The 23,188-nt window shown below is 44.7% G+C and overlaps 2 protein-coding genes across 5 annotated transcripts; one reads left to right on the forward strand and one right to left on the reverse strand.

Moving 5' to 3' along the window:
* Positions 1–5,739: 5,739 nt before the first annotated feature.
* On the forward strand, positions 5,740–13,952 carry LOC125542752 (glyoxysomal fatty acid beta-oxidation multifunctional protein MFP-a). 2 transcript variants are annotated; one of them, XM_048705925.1, is made up of 18 exons: positions 5,740–5,859; positions 8,318–8,389; positions 8,529–8,594; positions 8,690–8,746; positions 8,842–8,909; positions 8,994–9,075; positions 10,382–10,437; positions 10,532–10,834; positions 10,929–11,015; positions 11,089–11,263; positions 11,373–11,494; positions 11,577–11,740; positions 11,816–12,070; positions 12,211–12,332; positions 12,443–12,564; positions 13,017–13,165; positions 13,281–13,419; positions 13,687–13,952. In XM_048705925.1, the coding sequence occupies exons 1-18, from the start codon at positions 5,763–5,765 to the stop codon at positions 13,723–13,725; spliced, it is 2,175 nt and encodes a 724-aa protein (XP_048561882.1). In that variant the 5' UTR covers positions 5,740–5,762; the 3' UTR covers positions 13,726–13,952. The 2 variants fall into 2 exon arrangements, with proteins under 2 accessions (XP_048561882.1, XP_048561881.1); XM_048705924.1 differs by lacking the exon at positions 5,740–5,859 and adding an exon at positions 7,151–7,470.
* A 1,593-nt stretch (positions 13,953–15,545) lies between these two features.
* On the reverse strand, positions 15,546–19,545 carry LOC125542753 (putative uncharacterized protein DDB_G0270496). Of its 3 annotated transcripts, XM_048705928.1 has the most exons (15): positions 19,365–19,545; positions 18,370–18,562; positions 18,269–18,280; positions 18,111–18,238; positions 17,934–18,006; positions 17,729–17,803; positions 17,515–17,625; positions 17,367–17,406; positions 17,230–17,293; positions 16,782–16,884; positions 16,583–16,678; positions 16,464–16,493; positions 16,066–16,165; positions 15,892–15,976; positions 15,546–15,815 (listed from the first exon to the last, which is right to left on the reverse strand). In XM_048705928.1, the coding sequence occupies exons 2-15, from the start codon at positions 18,541–18,543 to the stop codon at positions 15,689–15,691; spliced, it is 1,218 nt and encodes a 405-aa protein (XP_048561885.1). In that variant the 5' UTR covers positions 18,544–18,562; positions 19,365–19,545; the 3' UTR covers positions 15,546–15,688. The 3 variants fall into 3 exon arrangements, with proteins under 3 accessions (XP_048561885.1, XP_048561884.1, XP_048561883.1); XM_048705927.1 differs by having other exon boundaries at positions 18,111–18,280; positions 18,370–18,544; XM_048705926.1 differs by having other exon boundaries at positions 18,111–18,280.
* Positions 19,546–23,188: the final 3,643 nt, after the last annotated feature.

Genomic DNA, 23,188 nt, shown 5'->3' on the forward strand with positions numbered 1-23,188 from the left:
GATCTACAAGGGTATGTAGATCCACTCCTCCCTCGTTGCTAGATGACTCCATAGATAGATCTTGGTGACACGTAGGAAAATTTTGAATTTATGCTACGTTCCCCAACAAAGACTGCTTTCCTAAATGGAGAGTTGGACGAGGAAATTTATATGGAACAATCAGATGGGTTTGTACTAGATGGTCAGGAAGGAAAAGTGTGCAAGTTGCTGAAGTCTTTGTATGGACTCAAGCAAGCACCCAAACAGTGGCATGAGAAGTTTGAAAGAACTTTAACAGCTGCAGGCTTTGTTGTAAACGAAGCTAATAAATGTGTGTACTATCGCCATGGTGGGGGCGAGGGAGTTATCCTTTGCTTGTATGTTGATGACATACTGATTTTCGGAACAAATCTAAATGTTATTAAGGAGGTCAACGATTTCCTGTCTCGCTGTTTTGAGATGAAGGATTTAGGAGTGGCTGATGTCATTTTGAACATCAAGTTGTTGAGAGACGATGATGGTGGGATTACATTGCTTCAATCTCACTATGTGGAAAAGATCTTGAGATGCTTTGGCTACAGTGACTGCAAGCCCTCTCCAACACCATATGATGCGAGTGTGTTACTTTGAAAGAATCAAAGAATTGCTAGAGATCAATTGAAATATTCTTAGATTATTGGCTCGCTTATGTACTTAGCCAGTGCTACAAGACCTGACATCCCTTTTGTTGTTAGCAAACTGAGTCGGTTTGTCTCAAAACCAGGAGATGTGCATTGGAAAGCTCTAGAGAGAGTTTTGCGTTATTTGAAAGGCACTGCGAATTATGGAATTCACTACACCAGGCACCCAAAGGTGCTTGAAGGGTATAGTGACTCAAACTGGATCTCAGATGCTGATGAGATAAAGGCCACGAGCGGTTATGTATTCACTCATGGAGGTGGCGTTGTTTCTTGGAAGTCCTGCAAGCAGACCATCTTAACGAGGTCAACAATGGAAGCAGAACTCACAACACTAGATACAGCTACGGTCAAAGTAGATTGACTTCGTTGGCTCTTGAATGACTTGTCGGTTGTTGAGAAACTTGTACCAGGTATCCTTATGAACTGCGACAATCAAACTGTAATCACGAAAGTGAGCAGCTCAAAGGATAACATGAAGTCATCAAGACACGTTCAAAGAAGGTTAAAGTCTGTCAGGAAAATGAGAAACTCCGGAGTTATTGCATTGTATTATATCCAAACGTCTAAAAATCTGGCAGATCCTTTTACTAAGGGTCTATCACGTAATGTGATAGATAATGCATCGAGGGAGATGGGTATGAGACCCACAATATGAGTTGTTCACAGTGGTAACCTATTCTTTGTGATCGGAGATCCCGTGAATTAGACGTGGAAGACAAGTTGTTGATCAACTGAGTGGAGAGTATCCTTACTATTAACAATACCACTCCATGAAGATGCAATACTCTCCTAATCTGCATGGCAGGTTGATATATATCTTAATGTGTTCTAAGAGGCTCATTGAAGCAGAGATGTCGTCCTGCAGAACATCTTTTGAAGAATGCACCTATATGAGTCTAATTGTTAAACGTCGCAATCTATGAGAGTAGGGTTCTCTCTAGTAAACTCATGAAAGGTCTCGGAGTATGACGCATAAGCTCCACCCGCGGGGAAGACCCACAGTAGCCACGTATCAGTCAAGGCTTTATGTGAAGCTAAATTTGCAGAAAACTTGCAGTTCAAGGCCCAGTCCACTGTTCAAGTTGCTTACTAGTGTAGCATAGAGTTCTAGCTGGAAGTTCAACTTAACAGTCTCCACTGCAGTAGCGGTATATAAAACAGTGTTTTGAAACCAAAGGCAAATTTTGTGTGCCTCTGGGATCTGGTGGGGGATTGCTGGAATTTTGTCTATTTTGGGCCTAGCCCAATAGCAGTTTCAGAAATTCCTAATAAATCCTAGAGGCCCATGCAGCCCATTCGTGCAAGGCAAGAGGTGGACTAAGGTTTAGTCCCACATTGCTAGTTTAGAGGGAGTTGGACCTCTTTATAAAGGAGGCTCTTTCTCCACATGTATGAGGATGAGAACAAGAGGGACATCCACACGCGCTCCTCCTCCGCCGCCCGCCACGCCACGCCTCGTCACGACGCGTCGCGCCGCGCGGTGGGTTGCGGGAATGAGCCGAGCCGATGTCTAAATTTTTGCCATGCACGACGGGTATACGAAAGGTCACACAGAAGTTGAAACGTTTTGTTGTAGTGGAGATTGAATACAAACGGCGCACCTCTTCGCCTGCTGTCTGTTCGTTTCGTCTCCCTCATTCTCTTCAGCTCCCGGCGCAGCCTCTCGCCTCCTTCTCTTGCGCCTATAAAAGGGAGGTCGCTCCTCCCAGAGAGATGCACCAGAACAACACAACCCTCTCGCCTCCAAGTTCCTGACCACTGAGCTACTGCTATGATCTTCCCCATCCTGGCTTGCGGCATGCACCGCAGGTCGGGACAGTAGGCCTTCGAAACCGCACCTTTTGAATCATGTATGGGAGAAGGGTGATAAGGTTTTTGGGGAGCTCTCAGCGCGACTACTGACTTCTTCGTTACGGACGCCCCGGACTCCGACGACTACTTCCCCGACGACGACTTCTTCCTCGACGTCGAAAACCTCCTCGACGACATGGCTGGCGAGGACACCGACCCCAAGTCCAGTGCTACTGCTGCTGTTGTCCCGTATGTGCTCCTCTCCTTTCTGTTCGAGGTCTTGCCACAGTTCCTGGTTCTGCTGTTTGTCCTAGATGTGTTAGATTCTACTTCATATATGAAACTTGCCCTACTGTCTGCTCTAGATAAGCTTGATTACAGTTCATATATGCCCATGTTATTTACCTTCTCTCTGTCAAATCACATGACTAGTTTTATCCCTGTTATATTAGTCATGCTTTATCTAATATTTCTGTTCATAAAATCATTCGGTAAATTGCTCATATTTCCAACAGGAAGCCCTATGTGGTTCTAATCTCCTCTCTCTAATTCTAGGGCGATGATTAGCTCTGGACGGCGAAGCGCTGCTGGATCGTGAAGACCGTACGCTTGCAACCAAGTAGAGAGGCTATGATTTCGGTCTTCAGTTCGAGGGATCGTTCGAGGACAGTTTGTGGGATCGTCATCAATGTTCGAGGGACTTCAAGTACGATCTACACCGACTCATGTACTTCCGCTACACTATGGAGTCGGTAACGATCGTTGATCACAACCCGTTATGCATCTTCATATTGTTCTTAGGTGATTGTAGGTGCGAAATTTTTGTTTTCTACTATGTTTCCCAACACCCCCTCTGGCAAAGGCAAGCCCCATACCCTCGCAAGACCACGGCGCCGCCCAAGAAGAAGCAGCTGACGCCCGGTCAACGGGCTGTGTAGTCGGCCAAGAGGAAGGACCGGAGGCACGCGGAGGATGCAAGGGACGAAGCAGAGGCCGTTGTCGCCCTCAGCACTGCCGCACAGCAGGAGGAAACCAACGCCCGAGTGGTGGCGGCAACGAGGGATGCCCTTCTCTACCTAGGGTTAAACCCTAGCTAGCACGGGCTCGTCAATGCCTCCGTGGCCGCGGTCAGCACCGACTCATCCGCGTTTCCTTGAATGGTGCTGCCAGAGTTGCGCCCGCATCTGCAAGCACCCAATTCCCAGCTTCCACGTCTATCCACAAGCCTCCCGGCTCTCCGAGGAATGCTCGCCGGAGGTGAGTGTGGTGGCGCCTTCCACTCCGCGCCTGTGTCCATCGACCTCAACGCCACGCGGTGGCCGACGGAACATCCGGAGGGTCAAGGAAACATCAGCGGGTGATGCCAGCCGACGTGCTCCTCGGCGCCCGCAACATGTTCGACAAAATGCCGGCGGCTGTCGACGAGGAAACGGCCAATCATTTCATCATGGAGAACATCATCTTCGACGGTGGTGCGATGGCCGCTGCCTCCGTTGGTGGTGCCGCCGCGGCTGCGTATGATCACGAGGAGACCCGAAGCCAGGACAGTCGAACGCCATTCACGCCGGCGGCCTATGATCAAGCTACCATGCAAGACGCCTACATGCAATATCAGGTCGGCTTGGACCTGGACGGCTTCCTGCTCGACCACGAGTTTTCAGAGGACTACGGCCTCGAGGAAGAGGATGAGTTGGACATCGACGGGAAGCCTTTGTTCGAGGATGAGCTCGCCAACCAAGCCACCAGGATGAAGCCAAAGCGCAAGAGCAAGCAGACGAGGGCATACACGACGGCCGAGGACAAGCTCCTTTGTGAGTATTGGAGGGACATTGGGCAATACCCCAAGGTCGGCGCCGAACAAAAGGCATCAACCTTTTGGATTCGTGTCCACCGTGAGTTCCATGAACGCAAGAAGTTTACGCCGTACCAAATGCATAGCACGCGCGGGTGGGTGTCCATTTTGAAGCGATGGAGGATGATCCAACAAGAGTGCAACAAGTTTTGTGCCACTCTTGAGAGCATCAATGCATGCCCCGTGAGCGGCATCGGCATGCAAGACATAGTATGCATGCGCCCTTCTTTGTTTTCATTCTGTTTATGCTTGCATATCCATTTGCCCATATGCTTGCATGCTATTCATTTGTAGGCATTCAAGGTCCAACATGAAGGCAATCAACGGGGAGGAGAAGTTCAAGGCACAATATGCCGCCCTCATGGCGCGTGGGGGGGGGGGGGAAGAAAGCCGTGGAGGAGGTTGGGGAGGGCGAGAAGCCACAGCCGCGGGGGAAGACCAACTCCAAAAAGGAGGAAAAGCGGGATGCAACGTCCATCGCCTTGATCGCAATCGTGGAGGGCATGATGACCAAGAAGGACTCAAGGGAGAGAAGCGTCGGCAAGACAAGGAATAGAAAATGAACGCCTTCATGGAGATCCAGAGGAGGAGGCTTGAGATGGAGGCGGAGAAGCAAACAGGGATGCTTGACATGGAGGCGGAGAAGCAAGCGAAGATGCTAGAGATCGAGCCCTCCAATGCCAAGGCCAAGGCGAAAGAAGTGGCTCTTGCTAGCATGATGACGGGGGTGGAGAACATGAACGTGGACCTCAACACCATGTCGCCGAGGAAGAGGCTGTGGTTCGAGGAGATGCAGGGCGACATGCTCAAGTTCGACGACAAGTGATCTATGGCGACATGCGCCATCCCTTTTTGTATGCCGGCAAGTGTGCTGGCATGACCACGCCCGAGATGGCGTGGTCGAACTCGCGCCCCTATTTTATGTGTTGGCATATGTGCCGGCCGCTGGCAAGTGCGCCAGCAAGAACTGTGTGATGCTCTTTTTGGAGGCTGGCATTGTATGCCGGCCGCTGGCATGGTGCTGGCATGAACTTGGAGCATCCGCTGGCATGATCTATGGCCGCGGGCCTCTTAAAATTTGTACGTAGACATGAAATGGGTCACTTGCGTTGGACGCACGACCAACCCCAAAAAAATAAGGCGGACGGCCGACCCAAACGAATGAAAAGCAGACAAAATCGCCGTCCGTTTGGGTCGGCGTGTTGGAGTTGCTCTAAGTGAGATGAGATGGAGCGGATTGGCCTCCACAACCGCACTCCAAAGCTTGCAAGGGTGGGAGGTTTGATGGCGCCAGCGTAGCGCAACAGCCTCTACAGTAGGCCGCTATAAATAAATTTCGGAGGATAGCAGATAAATCCTGCAACCGCAAGCTCCCAACTCCCCCAAGCAACCTCAATGAGACCTGCAAGAAACAAATACCGGGCGGCAGGAGGGATAAATCTTGGGAACCAGCGGAGTCGATGGCGGCCAAGGGGAGGACCGAGATGGAGGTGGGCGGCGACGACGTCGCCGTCATCACCATCTGCAACCCGCCAGTCAACTCCCTCTCCATCGATGGTCCGTACCAGCAGCATCCATCCTCGTCCTGGACCCCATCCCAGTCTGTTGCTCTGCCTGTTTTATTTCTCTTTTCTGTTGAATTCTCCGTGCGTTCGATAGGAGCAACTATAGTGTATAACTCCACCAATAAAATAGGTTGGTTCGCTAAAGAAACTAAAATAGATTGGTTATCGCCTCAGTATCTGGATCTTGTAGGTCTATTAGCTGGAATACAAGTTGTCACAACGGTATGGAAATATATTTTTTAATTGCTAGCTCAATGTATTATTAACCGTCAATGCATTCTATCAAGTCCTGAGCAGTATTTCTTTTGGACAGATCACTCTTTTTAACCAAAATTGATCCCAAAAATCATGCAATCATTTTTTTTACTAAATTTAAAGAGGTTATATAGAGACGGGGAAGATTTGATACGAACTAATGAATTCTTTCCAAACAAAGAAATTCTATTTTCAACCATTTTGTTGGCAAAACTGCTAGGCCTAGAGCAATATAAATGCCCCTAATCATCATGTATTATCTCCCAGCAAATACAACTCGCACCTTACAGATATAGACTTGCAATAGTTAGTACCAAGGCGTCATCCCAAGCCAGACCATGGGAAATAGCCTCCTATTTGCTGTGGCCATTGTAGCCATTTGCGCCATGGCTGTTCTTGGTGCAGGTCCACCAGTAGATATCAACAATCCACACATCCAATGTCTTGGCAGGTGGGCGGTGGAAGAGCACGTCAGGCTAGTACAGGACGGGATCAAGTTCAACAAAATGCTGAGAGCCGAGAGTGACGATGAGTCGGAACTAGGCGTGCTCCTCCACCTCTTCATCGATGCAACCAACCGAGATGGCAAGGAGCCAAGTACGAGGCGGTTGTGGACCAGATTCACGGGATATATAAACCCGATCTCTTGGAATTTAAGCCGGCTAACTGAGAAAAAAAAGCACGATGATCATGTTGATGCAATGATTAATTATTTGACGCAATAAGCAATGTCTATGTGCATTTCGTATAGTACGGAAGTTTATGGACTCAATTTTGTATCTTTGATGTTTCATAGTCATATAAAAAGTTTCTTCACAGTCATGTCTCTCTCTTCTAGATTACCTAGTACTTTCTTCGTATAAATAAAGAAATATAAGAACGCTCTTATATTTTTTTTACGGAGGGAGTATTTATTTTACTCATTTACTCATTAGCAATTCATCATGGAGAGGATCATCTCGCTCAAATCCAATGTCCCTGGCCAGATCTGACGTGACGTTTAAGTGAGATGAGATGGAACGGATCGGCCTCCGCAACCGCACTCCAAAGCTTGCAAGGGAGGGAGGTTTGATGGCGCCAGCGCAGCGCAACAGCCTGCCTATACAGTAGGGCGCTATAAATGAATTTCGGAGGATAGCAGATAAATCCTGCAACTGCAAGCTCCCAACTCCTCCAAGCAACCTGAGCGAGACCTGCAAGAAACAAACACCGGGCGGCAGGCGGGATCGATCTTGGGAACCAGCGGAGGAGATGGCGGCCAAGGGGGCGACCGAGATGGAGGTGGGCGGCGACGGCGTCGCCGTCATCACCATCTGCAACCCGCCGGTCAACTCCCTCTCCATCGATGGTACCGTACCAGCAGCATCCATCCTCGTCTTGGATCCCGTTCCAATCTGCTGCTCCGCCTGTTTTGTTTCTCTTTTCTGTTGAATTCTCTGTGCGTTTGATGGGGAGAGGCGTGATTCGATGCCAAGAATTGTGCTTTCTAGCTGTCGCTAGGCTTACTTAATTTTCACTCCTTGAGGTTGAGGGTGGTGCCTGGTTCAACAAGATTGGAGGTCTGTGTGATACTGGGGCAACTCTCTGGTGGAGGCGCACACACACAGCCACAGCCACTGGTACTCAACTCCGGCCGGCGAGATTCCAGGTCGGAGACGCACACATACACAGCCAAGACAAGGATTTGGTCCTTCAACATTGGGGATTTTTTCTCTCAGCTCACTCTGCTTTGCTGCTGGGGCAGAGGGCCTTAGTAGTAGTACAACTTAGCGCTTTACAAAATCAGAAATTCAGTACTAGTATCTCCTTTGCGCGCGCACAAGCGCGCGCGTTGCTTTTAGCGTGATCTAACTGCCGCCTCTATAGCCAAAACTGTTGCTGTTACCTGTTAGGCTGCTGTTACAACAACTATGCAACGAGTAACATTTAAACTTGACTGTTTTGCCAATATTTTGTACCAAAATCACATGGCATTCTACGAGCCGTAAGTACTGCGTTTGTATCTGATGACCACATGTTTATGCACCAAACAATTGGCCAACATTAGCGCTAGTTTTCTTCTCCTAACATAGCGCATGTGTAGGATAATTAGATGGAATGTAATTAGAATCTGTTGCCTCTGAAGATTATGCAAAACATTATTGAAAAATCTTTTGGCGATAGTTCTTTTTTCACCATGACTTTTTTTCTTTCAGTACTCCTAAGCTTAAAGGAAAGCTATGAAGAAGCTCTTCAGAGGAAGGATGTCAAAGCTATTGTTGTTACAGGTATTTGTCAGTTCATTTTTTTCAGGCAATATAAATGCCACAACTGGGGGCGCACTAGCCCATGTCTGTGCATTTGAAGAACAAAACACTATTTGTTCCAGTGAGGAAGCCGTTTCTTATTATTTCAAGCCTTTCACAGGGAAAGGAGGAAAATTTTCTGGAGGATTCGATATTAGTTCCTTTGGGGATCTTCACAGTGGAAAAAGTATGTTATACTCGTCTCATTGTGTTATTCTTCTCGTTTCATTACTGTTTGAATAATTCTGTAAATCTCATCATTTTTATATATGTTTCTAACAGTTGAGCAGCCAAAGGTTGGTTACATATCAATAGACATTCTCACTGAACTTCTGGAAGGTATATGATTAGTCTGCCTCGTCTCTTCATTCATTACTGCCATTATGTTAAATTATTTTTTGTTGAATATTTCCTGTACTTATTGTGTTAAACAGGTGCAACAAAGCCATCGGTGGCTGCAATTGATGGTCTTTGTCTTGGCGGAGGATTAGAAGTTTCCATGGTACTTTTCTTCTTTATCCTTCCCTAGATCAGTTAAATCAAGAGGTTTTATCTTATATGAATTTTTTTTTTGGTGCTATATTAGGCATGCCATGCACGTATTTCAACTCCCACTGCTCAATTAGGTCTTCCAGAACTTCAACTTGGGATCATTCCAGGATTTGGAGGTAAAATTATTTGAATCCTTTTATGCATAAAGTGAAGTGGCTCTTAAACCATGCATTTTCCTGTTAGTTTTGTAGCACAGAAACTTTGATGTAATGTTTGTGTTCGTTTAACACTCAGAAATATATTAGGAGCTAACCAACATTCATAATTGCTAACAGCCAATTCTTCCAATTACAAAAAATTGGCAATGCATTAACAGCCCGATTAGCGTCCCACTTACTCTTCACCAAGCTTACGATTTGAAGACACCACATAAGTCCAAGAACCTCCTTTGAATCAGAAAAAGGTGATCTGTTCATTGTTGGCACAGAAAGGAGACAATGCACATAGAGGCAATCAGTTTCTAGGATTATTGGAAGGTGCAAATCAAGTGCCAACTGAAGACACCCCCATCCCCACCTGCAGAATCCAGCGACACATTACATCCTGCATTAACGATCCCAGAGCCCAGCTCCATGGTGGGGGATTCCATCTCTCCTTGACCAAATATCCCAGAGCCTTATGATTAGTAATCCCCACAGGTGAAACAAACAAAGGAGCCTTTCATTCTGGTTGGAAAAAAAGAGAGCCTTTGGTTTGCTGCCACTAGAATAGCCATCCCTACTCGACAAACCAAAGAATGAAGAAACATTGCTCTCAAGATAAAGAACCGATGCTGCAATTGAAGCCTTTCCTGTCTGAAAATCACATCATTTTGAAGGTGCCAAGCTCTTTAGAAGAGGAAGAATAACTTACAGCCAGTTCATGTGTTTTCATTCATCTTTCATCTATACATTGAGGAACCAGTCTGGGCCAGAATTAAAGAAACAATTCTCACCTTGAAGCTCCCATGCTGAACTGAGCGTGTATCGGGGGGCGACTTCGTATAATTGATCAAAGGATGGAAACCATCCTCATCTTCACTTCTTCAGTACCACAGATACTACAAATTGATTGTACAGCAAGGTGCCTCCTGCATCTATTAGATTGCACCACAAGACTTGTCTGTGGCCACTTTCCAAGCAACCATTTTAATCTTCCAAGAAACATCTGTTAGTCAGATTGTATTCCAATTTTTTCTATCTCCATTGGTTGCCCCACTGTTTTGCCCAGGGTCATCACTTCTCATAATATGAGACGGGTACTGAGCATTGCATCCGCATCATGATTTGCTTTTCATCCCTAATTTATTTAAATATGAACGATATGAAATCCACTGTTGCTTTGTATCTTTTCTGTCATATGCTTATCCCCAATGTGAACAGAATTATATTCAGCCTTTTTTTTTGGCTTTTCAATGTGATGACCCATATACATAATTTATAGGAACACAGCGACTCCCACGTCTTGTTGGACTGACAAAGTCACTGGAAATGATGTTGGTAAATACTGCTTCGGAGCCTATGGTTTTCTTTTCTGTGGCTGAACTGGTTTAATTCAACTACTTCACTTAACTAAATAACCCATTTTCATCAGCTATCCAAGCCAATTAAGGGCGAAGAGGCACACCAACTGGGTCTTGTTGATTCCTTAGTTTCTCCTAATGATTTGGTGAATACTGCTCGTCGTTGGGCTTTGGATATCTGTGAGCTCAGAAAGCCATGGATCAAAAGCCTTTACAAGACCGACAAACTGGAACCCCTTGGCGAGGCTAGGGAGATTCTCAAGTTTGCAAGGGCTCAAGCTCGAAAGCAGGCTGCAAATCTTGAACACCCACTTATTTGTATTGATGTCATTGAAGAAGGTATAGTTTCAGGACCTCGAGCTGGGCTCTGGAAGGTACTTGATGCTACTTATGCTGTTACTGCTACTTCATTTAATTTTCATGTTGTGAATACAGAATTTTGGATTCACTTCTGTAATGTAAATGCAGGAAGCAAACGCATTCCAGGGCCTTCTTTTCTCAGATACATGTAAAAGCTTACTTCATGTATTCTTCTCTCAGCGTGCAACATCAAAGGTATGAAGGACATTTTTTTTAATTGTTTACTATCAAATTACACCATGTCTTAACCCTCTAAAATATGCGACAGGTTCCTGGTGCTACAGACTTGGGTTTGATGCCTAGGAAAATAACGAAAGTCGCCATTCTAGGTGGTGGGCTTATGGGTTCTGGAATTGCTACCGCAATGATACTAAGTAACTATCCTGTGCTGCTGAAAGAAGTAAATGAGAAATTTCTGAATGCTGGAATTGACAGGATCAAAGGTACTACAAACAGGATTAAGCCTCATCATATCTATTTTTTGCTGGGAATCTCTTACGTTGCATCTTTGTAATAAAAAGATAAGATTATCTTACTGGTTCGCTTCACCAGCCAATTTGCAGAGTCGTGTGAGGAAAGGAAAAATGACAGAGGAGAGATACGAGAAGGCTTTATCTCTTCTCAGTGGTGCCCTTGGTTATGAAAAGTTCAAAGAAGTGGACTTAGTTATTGAGGCAAGTCTAAATCTTATTAATGACCCGGAATTAATTACAGTCACCCATTTATGCTTATTTCTTTTATTTCTCACAATCGCAGGCTGTTATTGAGAATGTGAAGTTGAAGCAGCAAATATTTGCTGACTTGGAGAAGTACTGCCCTTCCCATTGCATCCTTGCTACCAACACATCTACGATTGATCTTAATCTAATTGGAGAGAAAACAAAGTCCCAAGACCGTATTGTTGGTGCACACTTCTTTAGGTAATGCAGCATATATTGATTGATGCACAGTAATTCTGGATGTACATCCATTAACTGATTGCACCATGTATGCAGTCCTGCGCATGTGATGCCACTCTTGGAAATAGTTCGTACCCAGCACACCTCAGCACAGGTTGTTGTTGACTTGCTGGATGTTGGGAAGAGGATCAAGAAGACACCAATAGTGGTTGGGAATTGTACTGGTTTTGCAGTCAACAGGATGTTCTTTCCTTACACCCAGTCAGCACTCCTGTTTGTTGATTATGGCATGGATGTTTACAAGATTGATCGTGCATGTACCAAATTTGGAATGCCCATGGGTCCATTCAGGTCAGATATATAGTTCTGTATTGTTTTCCTGAATATATATAAGCTCCTACGACATTCTTAACGTTTCTTATGATAGTTTTCTAGCAATGCCAGATGGACTCAGTCTAGCTACTAACTATTTTATGTGTGTATATATGCAGGCTTGCAGATCTTGTTGGTTTTGGTGTTGCTGTGGCTACTGGTATGCAGTACCTTGAAAATTTCCCAGAGAGAGTCTACAAGTCCATGCTAATCCCTATTATGATGGAAGACAAAAGATCAGGTAAAATTTATCAAACAGCACTAGTATATCATGCATATTTGTTCTTTTGCAATTAATGATTGTACTGGTTTCTGAAATGTGTTACCATGATTGACCAACCATTCATCTAGGCGAAGCCAGTCGGAAGGGATTTTACAAGTACGAGGATAAAAGGAAGGCAACTCCTGATCCTGAAATTATGACGTATATTCAGAAATCTAGGAGCATGGCAGGAGTCACTCCAGATGCTGAGGTTTGGTTTGGTTCATCTTTTGATTTTTGGCTAATCTCTGTTGTATTTTCCTAGAGAATTGCGCAGCTTTTTGATGAAAGCATGTGCAGTAATAGAATTACTGTAGCGGTTCATTCTTGGCATTTATTTTTCTGGTCTGCTCTTATGATTCTAGCATTGAGATGGGGATATTAATTAGGAATAGTTCTAAAAAAATGTCTTTACCTTTTGTTAACTACTATGTTGCTGGTTGTGTTTTTGTGGAAGAAGCAAAGCAGAAGTAGATATTTATAGTGTCCTGTACTAGCTAGATGAGCAGATATAGCTTGGGGGTTTATATTGAATGGATGGTTATATATAGTGGTAGAAATATCAAGCCTAAATCAACAAGATCCTTGTAGTGGTTAAAGTAGCATTCTTGCAAAAGAAACAAGTTATTTAGTGCTAAAACTTACTGCATAAATATATGCCAGTTGATGAAGCTAAGTGACAAGGACATAGTAGAGATGGTGTTCTTCCCAGTCATAAACGAAGCATGCCGTGTCCTTGATGAGGGCATTGCGGTCAAGGCGTCGGATCTTGACATCGCCTCAATCTTTGGCATGGGTTTCCCACCTTACAGGTCCGTTTTTAAGACACCTGGTCAAATATCCCTCTCACTATGAACCTTACAAGCCCTGTGTAGAGATTTACTAGTAGCAACTACTTAATTGCCTGTCTATTGGTGCAACAACCAGGGGAGGGGTCATGCTATGGGGGGATTCCATCGGCGCAAAATACATCCACGGCAAGTTGGCGGAGTGGGCGAAGCGGTACGGCAGCTTCTTCGAGCCTTGCTCCTACCTTGCCGAAAGAGCGGCAAAAGGGATTCCTCTGGTGAGCATGCGTGCCATTTCATTTCAGCTGAAAACTTTAATGCCTATTTTCTTCAGTACTACTCCCTCCGTTCCAAAATAGATGACCCAACTTTATACTAAAGTTAGTACAAAGTTGGGTCATCTATTTTAGAACGGAGGGAGTAGTAGTTTCTGTTTGTTTCAGAGAATGAAAGCCTGTACCTCAATATTAGACTACCAATTAATTCATCTTGTTCTGATACAGTGAAATGTGATACAGTATATGATACTAAATTTTCATGTGCAGAGTGCACCAGCAGCAAGTCAAGTCAAGGCCCGGCTATAGGTGTTGGTAGGTCTGGTATTTCTGTCAGCTGAAGGAAATTATGTCACCGAGTAATAATGCGCGATGAAGGTGGTGATTAGTGTAAGGGGCTGAATAATAATAACAACACGTGAGCTGTATATTAGGAAGCAAAGGAAACCGTAACTAATTGCGGTTGGACCCTTGAAGAGTTTTATGTAATATATGTGCAATGATTCTTAAATAATATTGCAAATATGCTCTGTCAATTCTTTTGTTATGCACCGAATCTGTCCCGCAACAGCGTGAATGTCAAAACCTGAATTTCTGAAACAATGTGTGCTCAATGCGCTGGTGTGCTGAACCTCAACTGCACAACCTAAACCTGAACTCCTTTTTATCTTAGGTAAATACTGCAAAGCTTTATTTATCCAGTTATGATGTTTACAGGAACTAACATAGGATCACAAGGATGGCCTAACCAGACATGGCAGCCAATACCGTGAGAAAGAGCTTTGCGGGGACTCGTTGTGAGCTTCAAAATTGAAGTTTCTAAGTTCATGAATAAAACTACAGAAAAGGAACATACCACTGCCCGCGACCGCCAGGCCATGCTGGGAGGCCCGTCCCTTTGCATTGAATTGCGACCCTAGGCGGCTAGGGTTTCTCTACCCGCTGGCTCTGAGGTTCGAATGATCACTTGTGGAAGGGAAAATGACAACGACTGTGTCATGCGCTCCTTTCCTGTGGAAAATTTGCATTTCTTGAGCTCCCCGTTTGGATTTGGTGACGAGGGAGAGGAAAGCGACGACACTGCACATTTGTATTGGGAAAAGGAAAGCCTACAACGCTTTCTTCCCATTGCCCACGGCCGGTATGACTATCTCATGATCTGACCCTTTTGGCCTACAATGCTTTCTTTTCACCACCCATGACAGAATATACTCCCTTTGTTTTTATTTACTCTGCATATTAGTCTTTTGTTGTTGTAAGTCAAACTTTATAGAGTTTGACTAAGTTTATAGCAAACAATATGAAACATTTGGAATAACAAATATAATGGTACTGATTTAGTATTGTACTAGATGTTATTTTTTTTATAAAGTTGGTCAAAGTTAATAAAATTTGATTGAAGATAAAGCCAAATATACAGTAAATAAAAATGGAGGGAGTAATAATCCCCATGATGTTGTTATGTCAATTAGTTGCTCAAATAAGAGACATGCACCATGAGAGCTATACTTATTAATCTGCAACTTTTATGTCAACATTACACAACTCAGAGAAGAGGGCGTTGATGTTTATTGCTTTGCAGAATACAGTGCTATGGCCTTGCTTTCATTCCCCGAGCGCAAAAAAAAAAGAGTGGAAAGTACTTGGTTTCGTAATCAACAGTTGAAGAATACATAGATAACTCTCTTGCTAATTCTCTTTTTTATGTTTAACAGATGAGATCAGCAACTGATATTCATAACACTCATCATCATACATAGGGCAGAATGCAGATTTGCAGCACCCGAGCTCCATTGCTATCTATATTTGAACATTTTGAAATTTGTTTTTGAAGTTCCGAAAAACTGGGAAATTTTTCCCAGGGATACATATACACATTCCAAATACCAGTGGCAAGTTTCGGTAGAATCTCGTTTTGTTTTGGGATATAGGGAAAAAAACAAATTTCTGACAGCATACAGGAGAAAAAGGGTGCCATTTCTGTCAGAAATTTCTCTTTTTTGTATTTCCCAAAATACAAAGTATTTCTTTTCCAGATTTTTACCTGGACTTAGGAATATGCGTATGTATTCATGTATTTGTTTTAAGATTTTTTTGCGCACCGGAAGTGTGTTTTAAAAAAAAACAAATACCAAGAGCCATGAAGCTTGGTAGCTGTTGGCACTTTTCGATGGATGTGCGGGTACAAATTTTGTGGTATTACTTCAGTTTCACATACTACCATCCATCACGTGAAAACTAACTTTAACAACATTTTGGACATCTCTTAAAATCAGACCACGGCTGACTTCTGCAGGTTGCCCATTCCAAACAAATTCTCGAACAATTTTGAAGCCATTGGAGGAACCGTCATAGGCACCGGGGCCATGAAATTAGCAATCTTCTCGTGAACGCTGTACCTGAAAACTCACATAATAAACAAGTTAATACACAATTGCCTGCAAGAAAAACCAACTGCACCGAAAGTCACTCTACCTTATCTTTCTGCTCTTTGAAGCGCGGCGATCGACGAGTTTTCTCTTCTTGTTCTGCTTCTTCCTCAGAGCATAAAATGCAGACTCTGCAACAATTGCAGCAGTATGGCTCATACATGCATTCAGGGCTTAAAAAAAAGTAGCGCAGATGCACAATTGTTGGATATGAACTAACCAGATGCTCCATTATCGCATGACTCGAGAAACTCCTTGAGAAGTTGATGGTAAAATTCAGAATCATCAATAAGTTCAGGATCACCTTCCACATCCTTCCCCTGAATTGAAACAAGGGGTGAGCATATGAGACCAGCAAGTGCACTACACATACAGTGTATATATAATTCGATCGGTGGTGGAAATATCCCTGAAATCAGTCTAACTTAATTAATCGGTTAGATTGATAACTGAGTCTAACTGGAATACATAACACGAAATTTGAATAGAACAAAATGGGAGACAGGCAGGCAACAACAACAACAACAAAGCCTTTAGTCCCAAACAAGTTGGGGTAGGCTAGAGACAGGCAGGCAAGCTTGAAATTATTCCAAGTAAAGGATGAAGTATTGCTCAAACCTCAACGGTAGTAGCAGGCTCTGCTGCAGTCTGCAAATTGAATGAGAAGACACAAATTATTCACTATAATGAAGCAGAAATATGACTGGTGGCCCTCATAATAGATGCATATAAAATACCTCCCCAAATACACCGACATCAGATTTCCGCAAGTACATCCGGTCAATCATCCTGCTTGGGTCTCTCATGTAACCAGCAACTTGGTCACTTATGTTCTGTTCTCATACAACATGGAAAGCAAGGGTCTTAGCTTTTTAAATCCAGGCCTGTTCCACAATAAAAAATTACTAGAAGTAGTTAAATAGGCATTCAACCAACCTGATTAAATGCGTGCAACTTTCCTTTCAGTGCAGCAGCTCCAGTTGTGACCTGTGTTTTCCTCTGCCATTTATCTATCTCGGTATTTCTGAATGGGGTTATCCTGTACAAAAATCATGGCATGTAGCAAATTAGCAATCCAGAAAACAAAGGTCTTGTAAAGATGAAACCAATTTTTTATACTTATAACAGAGCCAAACAAACAATTCACTAACTCAAAGACATGTAAGAGATTATTATAATAAAGGACCAGGGAAGAGTTTAGATCATTAGATGGTCCGTATTAAAGCACAAAAGACATACTACTAACATGATATGGTAAGCATACAAGGGCAGAACTGCACAGTGCTGATTAACAAAAGATCTTCTGCTACGCAAGACACTGTAACACATCGAAGAATATATCCTGCAGTACTTCATCAGAGTTTCTATTGCTGCAAAAGGTTACCTTGTATGCAATTTCTGTACTTGCGACCACTCGTCACTCTCTCCATTCGAGTCAGGCAATGTATCTGTCATTAAGTCAGGATTAACGAATGTTTCAAGGCATCTTTCAGAATGAGAAAGACTGGATAGCAGTTCTACCATTCGCACCCTTTGCAGCCTGGTTCTGCTCCAGTAAAGCCTACAGGTAGTTTTGGAAAGCATATTGCGCACAGTAAGAAAACCTGGAACAACTACAGTATAGCGGTAGCATAGCACTGAAGCAAAAAACATGAGCAGGTAAGTGAACCTTCTGCAGGTCCAGCATGCAACCGAGAGTCTGTTTCGATGAGTCCAATAGATCAACATATGCTTGCTCTATCTCCTGATCATGACTGCAGAACCTTGACTTGGATGGATCCTGCAACAACAGAATAAAATATATGTTTCTTCAGAAGTAAAATCAACGAAGACGAAGAAACAAAGGTGCATGTTCTGGCAGTCATATGAGAGAAACAACAGACCTTGGGAAGCTTGTTTGAAGTGGAGAATGCCTTTTGCAGCAAGAATCTCATTTCCAGGGTCTTATCCCATAGCGCCTTCAGTAAACAGCAATTGGATGTAGAGGTTAATAGTTTGAAAGCATAAACACTGAATGTAAAGGATAGCTGTGCAATTGAACATGATCATGTTGAGTAGATGTTATGCAAAGCACATATAAGAAAATACCTTTTGGTTTTTGACTGCCTGGCCTCTTGAGACATCGTCATCCCTGTGTTGCTTCAGGGTTTGAAGAATGCTTCTGCAAGGTAGAAGAGAAGAATATAAGTGAGATGATGAAACAGATTCTATAGTAAACCGTGTGAAAGGGAGGCATGGGGAAGAAGGGCCGAAAGGAGACATTACTGTTGATTGGCCTGGAGGGTGCGATACTGCTGCTCGAGCTCTCCCATCTCACCATCATCCTCCTCCTCATGGAGGCTCTCCTCCTCATCATCCTCATCATCATGGAGGCTCTCCTCATCGTCATCCTCCTCATGGAGGCTCTCCTCATCGTCATCCTCCTCCTCGTCACTCTAACAAGAGAGAGAGAGAGATAGGCACAAAACAGCTAAGCAACCTATACCCCTCAGAGGAAAAGGAAAATGAGAGGGGAGGGTGGTACGGTGGAGGAATCCTGGACGTCGTCATTGGCGGCGCTCCCTGTGGAGAAGAAGCTGTCCTCTGGGTCGGAGTGGTCATCAAGGTGGAGTTCACAGTCGCTGCCTGAATTGGAAGAAGCCTCCGAGGGGGAAGGAGAAGGTGATGCCTTGAGGTGCTTACGTGCAAGTGGCGCCATCCTGTATCGTCAACTAGGCCTGAGTGTTCAGTATAAACCGGAATTTTGGTTAGTACATTTTGGTTTAGTTTTTTTGGACAGATTTGATTATTGACTAAAGCTAACAAAAAATGTCAGTCAAAAACGCAAAGTCGGTATTTCGGTTAATCTAGAAAATCGGTTCAGTGGCCGGTCAATACCGAACTGTACAGGTTCCAGAAATTCAGGTTCAGCACACCAGTACATTGAGCACACACTGTTTCAGAAATTCAGGTATAGACAATCACATGTTTCAGGACAGGTTCACGGTTTAACAAAAAAATTGACAGAGTATATTTGCAACATAATTTCAGGCGTTATTTACAACTTAACAATCCCCAACTTAATGCTATTGTGTTTTGCCAACCATCGTACTCACTGGTGCAAACAGTACGTCCCTCAAGTAAACTGAAAGTCGACCTCCAATCCATGGACTTGTTTTGGCGACAATTTGTCCCTCGTCTCAAAACCGGATGAATTTCGTCCAAAACCAGAGTAGAGAGACAAACCGGCCACGTGGAAGTGGGTTCTCTCTTCTCCTCACTTGCCACCTCATCTTCTTCTTCCTTCTCATTCCCTCTGCGTAGTGGGCATTTTATCAAGCAGTTGGCGTGCTTGCCTGCAAGCTCCATCCATCTATGTACCATCTACGTACGGAACCAGTGCAAGCGCTACTGCTAAAGTCTCCACGGGAGGCATATGAGCAAGCATCCATGTATGACCTACATACAGAACTAGTGCAGGCAGCCAGGGACAGCTGAACAAGGATTTGAGGTGGAGGATGAGAGGAGCTGCGGACTTACGTGGCCTGATTGCTGAGTGACTGCCGCGGTTGAATACGTGGGGGAGAGGAACGCCGAGGTGCGCCGCCGGTCGCCGGAGAGGAGAGCTGGGCCGCTGTCGTCGGCGGCGGGGAGCACGCTAGGTTTGCGGGGTGACGACGCCGAGGAAGGAGAGGGTACTTCCTATTCCGCGCATAGGGTGGGGGGTGGGCCGTCAAGCAAATGCGCACCCCCGCGCGTACATGGGCCTACCCGACTGGGCTTCCTGTGTTGTTTTCTTGACGGTTCTTGGAAAGGTTTCGTTCAGTTTTTTTTTATTTTCCTTTTTTGTATTTTCTCTATATCGGTTTCTTCTCGTGTTTTCAGTTTTTCTTTTGTTTTTCCTTTTTTTCTCCTTTTTGTTCGTATTTATTCCTTATTGATTTTCTAATTTTTTAAAAGATCAGGAAAGACTTTCTTAATTCATAAAAAAATCAATTTCATGACCGTTTAAAAGAAATCATGAACCTATTTTAAAATTGCCAATATTTTTTTTACATTTTTTAGCTTCCCAATATCTTAAATTAGTGAACTTATGTTAAGTATGTAAATTTGTAAATTCACGGATATGTTTTAAAAATATTTGTATTTTAAATATTTGAAAGTTGTAGCTTTGCATGTGTTACGCCTTGTAGGTGATAAGGCCGACACGATGGCCATCAATAGTGCTCCCATAATGGGTGGTATGTGTCCTCGACTTGACACAATGCCTCGTCACGGCATTGAGTCTCCATCCTAGTCCAGCCAACAAAATTCCAACGTTGCGACTATGGCTCGGTGGGTGAAGCCGTCGAAACACTTCATGAAGGTGAAGATCGATGAATCTTTAAGCGGATCGAGCAAATTGGGGGGAGGGGGTGTTGCTTCAAAGACTGTGATGCGTGGTGCAGTCATACTTGGTCCATGCACTTCATGCTCATGCGACTTCATGCATTGTGGTGGCAATTCAACTTTTTTTTTTGCAAATGCATGGATGGAGCTCCCTCTTTTCTCTGAGATTGCATGCTTGTGGATGTGGGTTCTACAGATGCCTTGTCGGTGGGCAAAGCAGCCAAAACACTTCGTGAAGGACTCCCTCTTTCTCTGCGCCTCCAAGCATATTGTGTGAATGACAGCCAAGGTCTCCCTTGAGGGTGAGCCAGAAGTTATTGTATATTTCTTCAAACAAATTAATAAGAATTAGAAGAAATGCAATGCAGATGCTTAGATGATCACAAGATGCACCAGCTCTCCTGGGTAAAATTGTCAAAAACCAGAGGCAGATGATCACAAGTTCTACATCTTTCTCTAGTCATAAAGTGACAATTCATCACGCCGCAACAAACACACTAAGCATTAGATTGATCACAATCATGTAGGGCAGCTCATGTGCGCTTTATACTGAGAAACAAGGAAGAGAAAACCATCCAGATACTACTATGGATCCATAGTCAAAAGAAAACTACTCACTACTCATGAGTGATGATGGTGGCAACAAGGTTGATGTAGATGGCCACCGAGATGATTTCCCTCCGGCAGAGTACTCGAAAATGCTTCCAGATTGGATCACTTTGGAACAGAGAGGTGCGGCGATGGACAAGTTCCAACTCCTCGATATTTAGGATTTTCAAAGCGAACAAAAAATATAGGCATCGAGAGGTGGTGGAACGGAGCACCAAGGGGGCACGCGGCCTCACCATGCGACCCCCTGGGTGCATGGGGCCCACAGGGATCCCCCAGGTGGGCCCCTAGGTCCTACAGAAACTTCTCGATGCAAAACTTTTTCTAGAACATTTTTAGATTTTTTTAAGAACCGTAAATTTGTTTGTTAAGCTTAAAAACATACAGAAAACAGACACTGAGCACTGAGTTAATAGGTTAGTCCAAAAATAAATAAAAGTTGTCAAAAACTACTGCAAAGTGATATAAACATAGCATGAAACAATAAAAAATTATAGATACGTTTGAGACATATCAACGTGTTGTTTCAGATGTTCCGGTTCGTGCCTGTAATGGGCCAACAATTGTTCTGGTTAGCACGTGTGTGATCGTATAAGGGGAATATTGGTGCACCCTTGTAGGGATAAATCAGTTCGAATAACTGTGTCCACGTTTACGGACGATTTGAAGCTCGATGACTTCATCATAACACAAGTTCAAGTTGTAATCTCTAGGACTTACCCACCCTTAATATGGTTACTAATAGAGTGTGCACAACTTTAACCAATTAATAAAACTTGCTAACTAAACGCCTCAGGGACTCTTGTTCGGTGCGAAGGAGAATGCAAGGCTCTGTCATGTTTACGATGGGATAGATGCTCAGCGTGGGCGCAACCATGGGGTTGCGTTGCACAACATTTAGTGTAGCTGGTTCTCATACACTTTTTTTCCTTATCTTTGATAGACGCAAGTTGTAGCATGTCTCTATAAGGGCTAGTGCTTGCTGCCGCTAAACTCCTTGCCCTCTTTTGATACCTGATGCATAAATACTGTGGGACTCCGGTAAGTCCTGCAGCGTACGTCATGTACTCACCTTGCTATAACAAAACACTTACATGTATGGTGATGGACGCCGTTAGCCAGTTATCCCACAGACAACGGTCTGGCAGGGATATGGACGCATTTGCTTTCGTTCCCGTCTTCTTAGCACAATTTGTATTCTTACATGTCTAAGGTTTATTTGCTGTTACCCACGTTTGCAGAATTGAGCCACTCGAGGTTTTCCACGTGGAGATGGTCAAGGCATTGGATCACCCGTATCACGTACGCGGCCCCAACACGGTGATTTGGGAGGAGCTGCGCGCGCTGAATCAATTAGCGGGGCAAATCTCGCGGCGATGGCGATCGATTAGGAATGAGATCACGGTGCCATGGCGCAATTGAGAGAAGCAAGTCAAGATCCCGTGATTTGGTGGCTCGGCCGAGGCATGTGATCGATCCTGCCTTCAGATTGGTATGCATGCGACGCGATCAAATCGGGGATCATTTCCATCTTCCTTGATAATCTGGCGCCAAAACCTTTTTGGGTTTCCCGCCGTGCTCCATGGCCTTTGATGTCGGCGTGCTATATATATAAGTACCACGGCGTAGTCTCCCTCTCCGGACAAGTCATGGCGCCTCTTCTGCCTCGCTACGTCTCTCCCGACGACATGCCCCTCCCCTCCGACTCCGACGACGATGAGAGCCGTGACTACGACGTGGTAGTCATCAGCGACTCCGACTCCGACGACGGCGACACGGTCATCCACGATGGCGCCTCGTACGCCAAGGCCGTGTCCGGCGGCACCGACCCCAACAACGCCCCCGACCGCGGCGGCGGCGACAATGATGACGGCGGTGCCGATTCCGACGAAGGTGACGGCGGGCATCTGGTGCGAGGCGCAGGACCGCGCACGACTGCTGGGCCCTCGAGGATGAGCGCCGGCTCGTGGTGCCGCCGGCGCCCTTTGATCCGCCGTGGCGAGTTCACCTCAGGGAACGCGCCCGCGCCCGAACTGACGACGGGTGGTAGACCAGGCGCAGGCACAGGGTGGTGCTTCAGTTTAATCCTGCTCGTTACTCTTTTCCTTTTTGCGGGTTTTCTTTTCTTGATTTCCTGATGTAATCGCCTGAAGAATAAATGTTATCAGTAGTACTTATGTTCCCAGCCGTCGCTTGAATTATCAAACTGCCTTCTTTGGTGGTATAAACTGCAAATTCAGACGAACAGAGAGAACCGACCGAGCAATTGATCTTCTCTATTTCAGGCCATTCACACATATGCCATGTCGATGTTTCGATCTTACCAAAGGTCCGTTTTCAGTGGAGACCGGAGACGATGGGCACAA

This window comes from Triticum urartu, chromosome 3, assembly GCF_003073215.2.
Source record: "Triticum urartu cultivar G1812 chromosome 3, Tu2.1, whole genome shotgun sequence".
NCBI lineage: Eukaryota > Viridiplantae > Streptophyta > Magnoliopsida > Poales > Poaceae > Triticum > Triticum urartu.

What these genes read in the sequence shown, in the direction of transcription:
- LOC125542752 (XM_048705925.1), top strand. Translation starts at nt 5,763, where the DNA reads ATGGCGGCCAAGGGGAGGACCGAGATGGAGGTGGGCGGCGACGACGTC. An exon ending in AAGTGGACTTAGTTATTGAG is followed by an intron (nt 11,495 to 11,576) that starts GCAAGTCTAAAT and finishes TCACAATCGCAG; the next exon opens with GCTGTTATTGAGAATGTGAA. An exon ending in GTTGGTGCACACTTCTTTAG is followed by an intron (nt 11,741 to 11,815) that starts GTAATGCAGCAT and finishes CCATGTATGCAG; the next exon opens with TCCTGCGCATGTGATGCCAC.
- LOC125542753 (XM_048705927.1), bottom strand. Translation starts at nt 18,543, where the DNA reads ATGGCGCCACTTGCACGTAAGCACCTCAAGGCATCACCTTCTCCTTCC. An exon ending in CTTCAAACAAGCTTCCCAAG is followed by an intron (nt 17,626 to 17,728) that starts GTCTGTTGTTTC and finishes CTGTTGTTGCAG; the next exon opens with GATCCATCCAAGTCAAGGTT. An exon ending in AGTTGCACGCATTTAATCAG is followed by an intron (nt 16,679 to 16,781) that starts GTTGGTTGAATG and finishes GTATGAGAACAG; the next exon opens with AACATAAGTGACCAAGTTGC.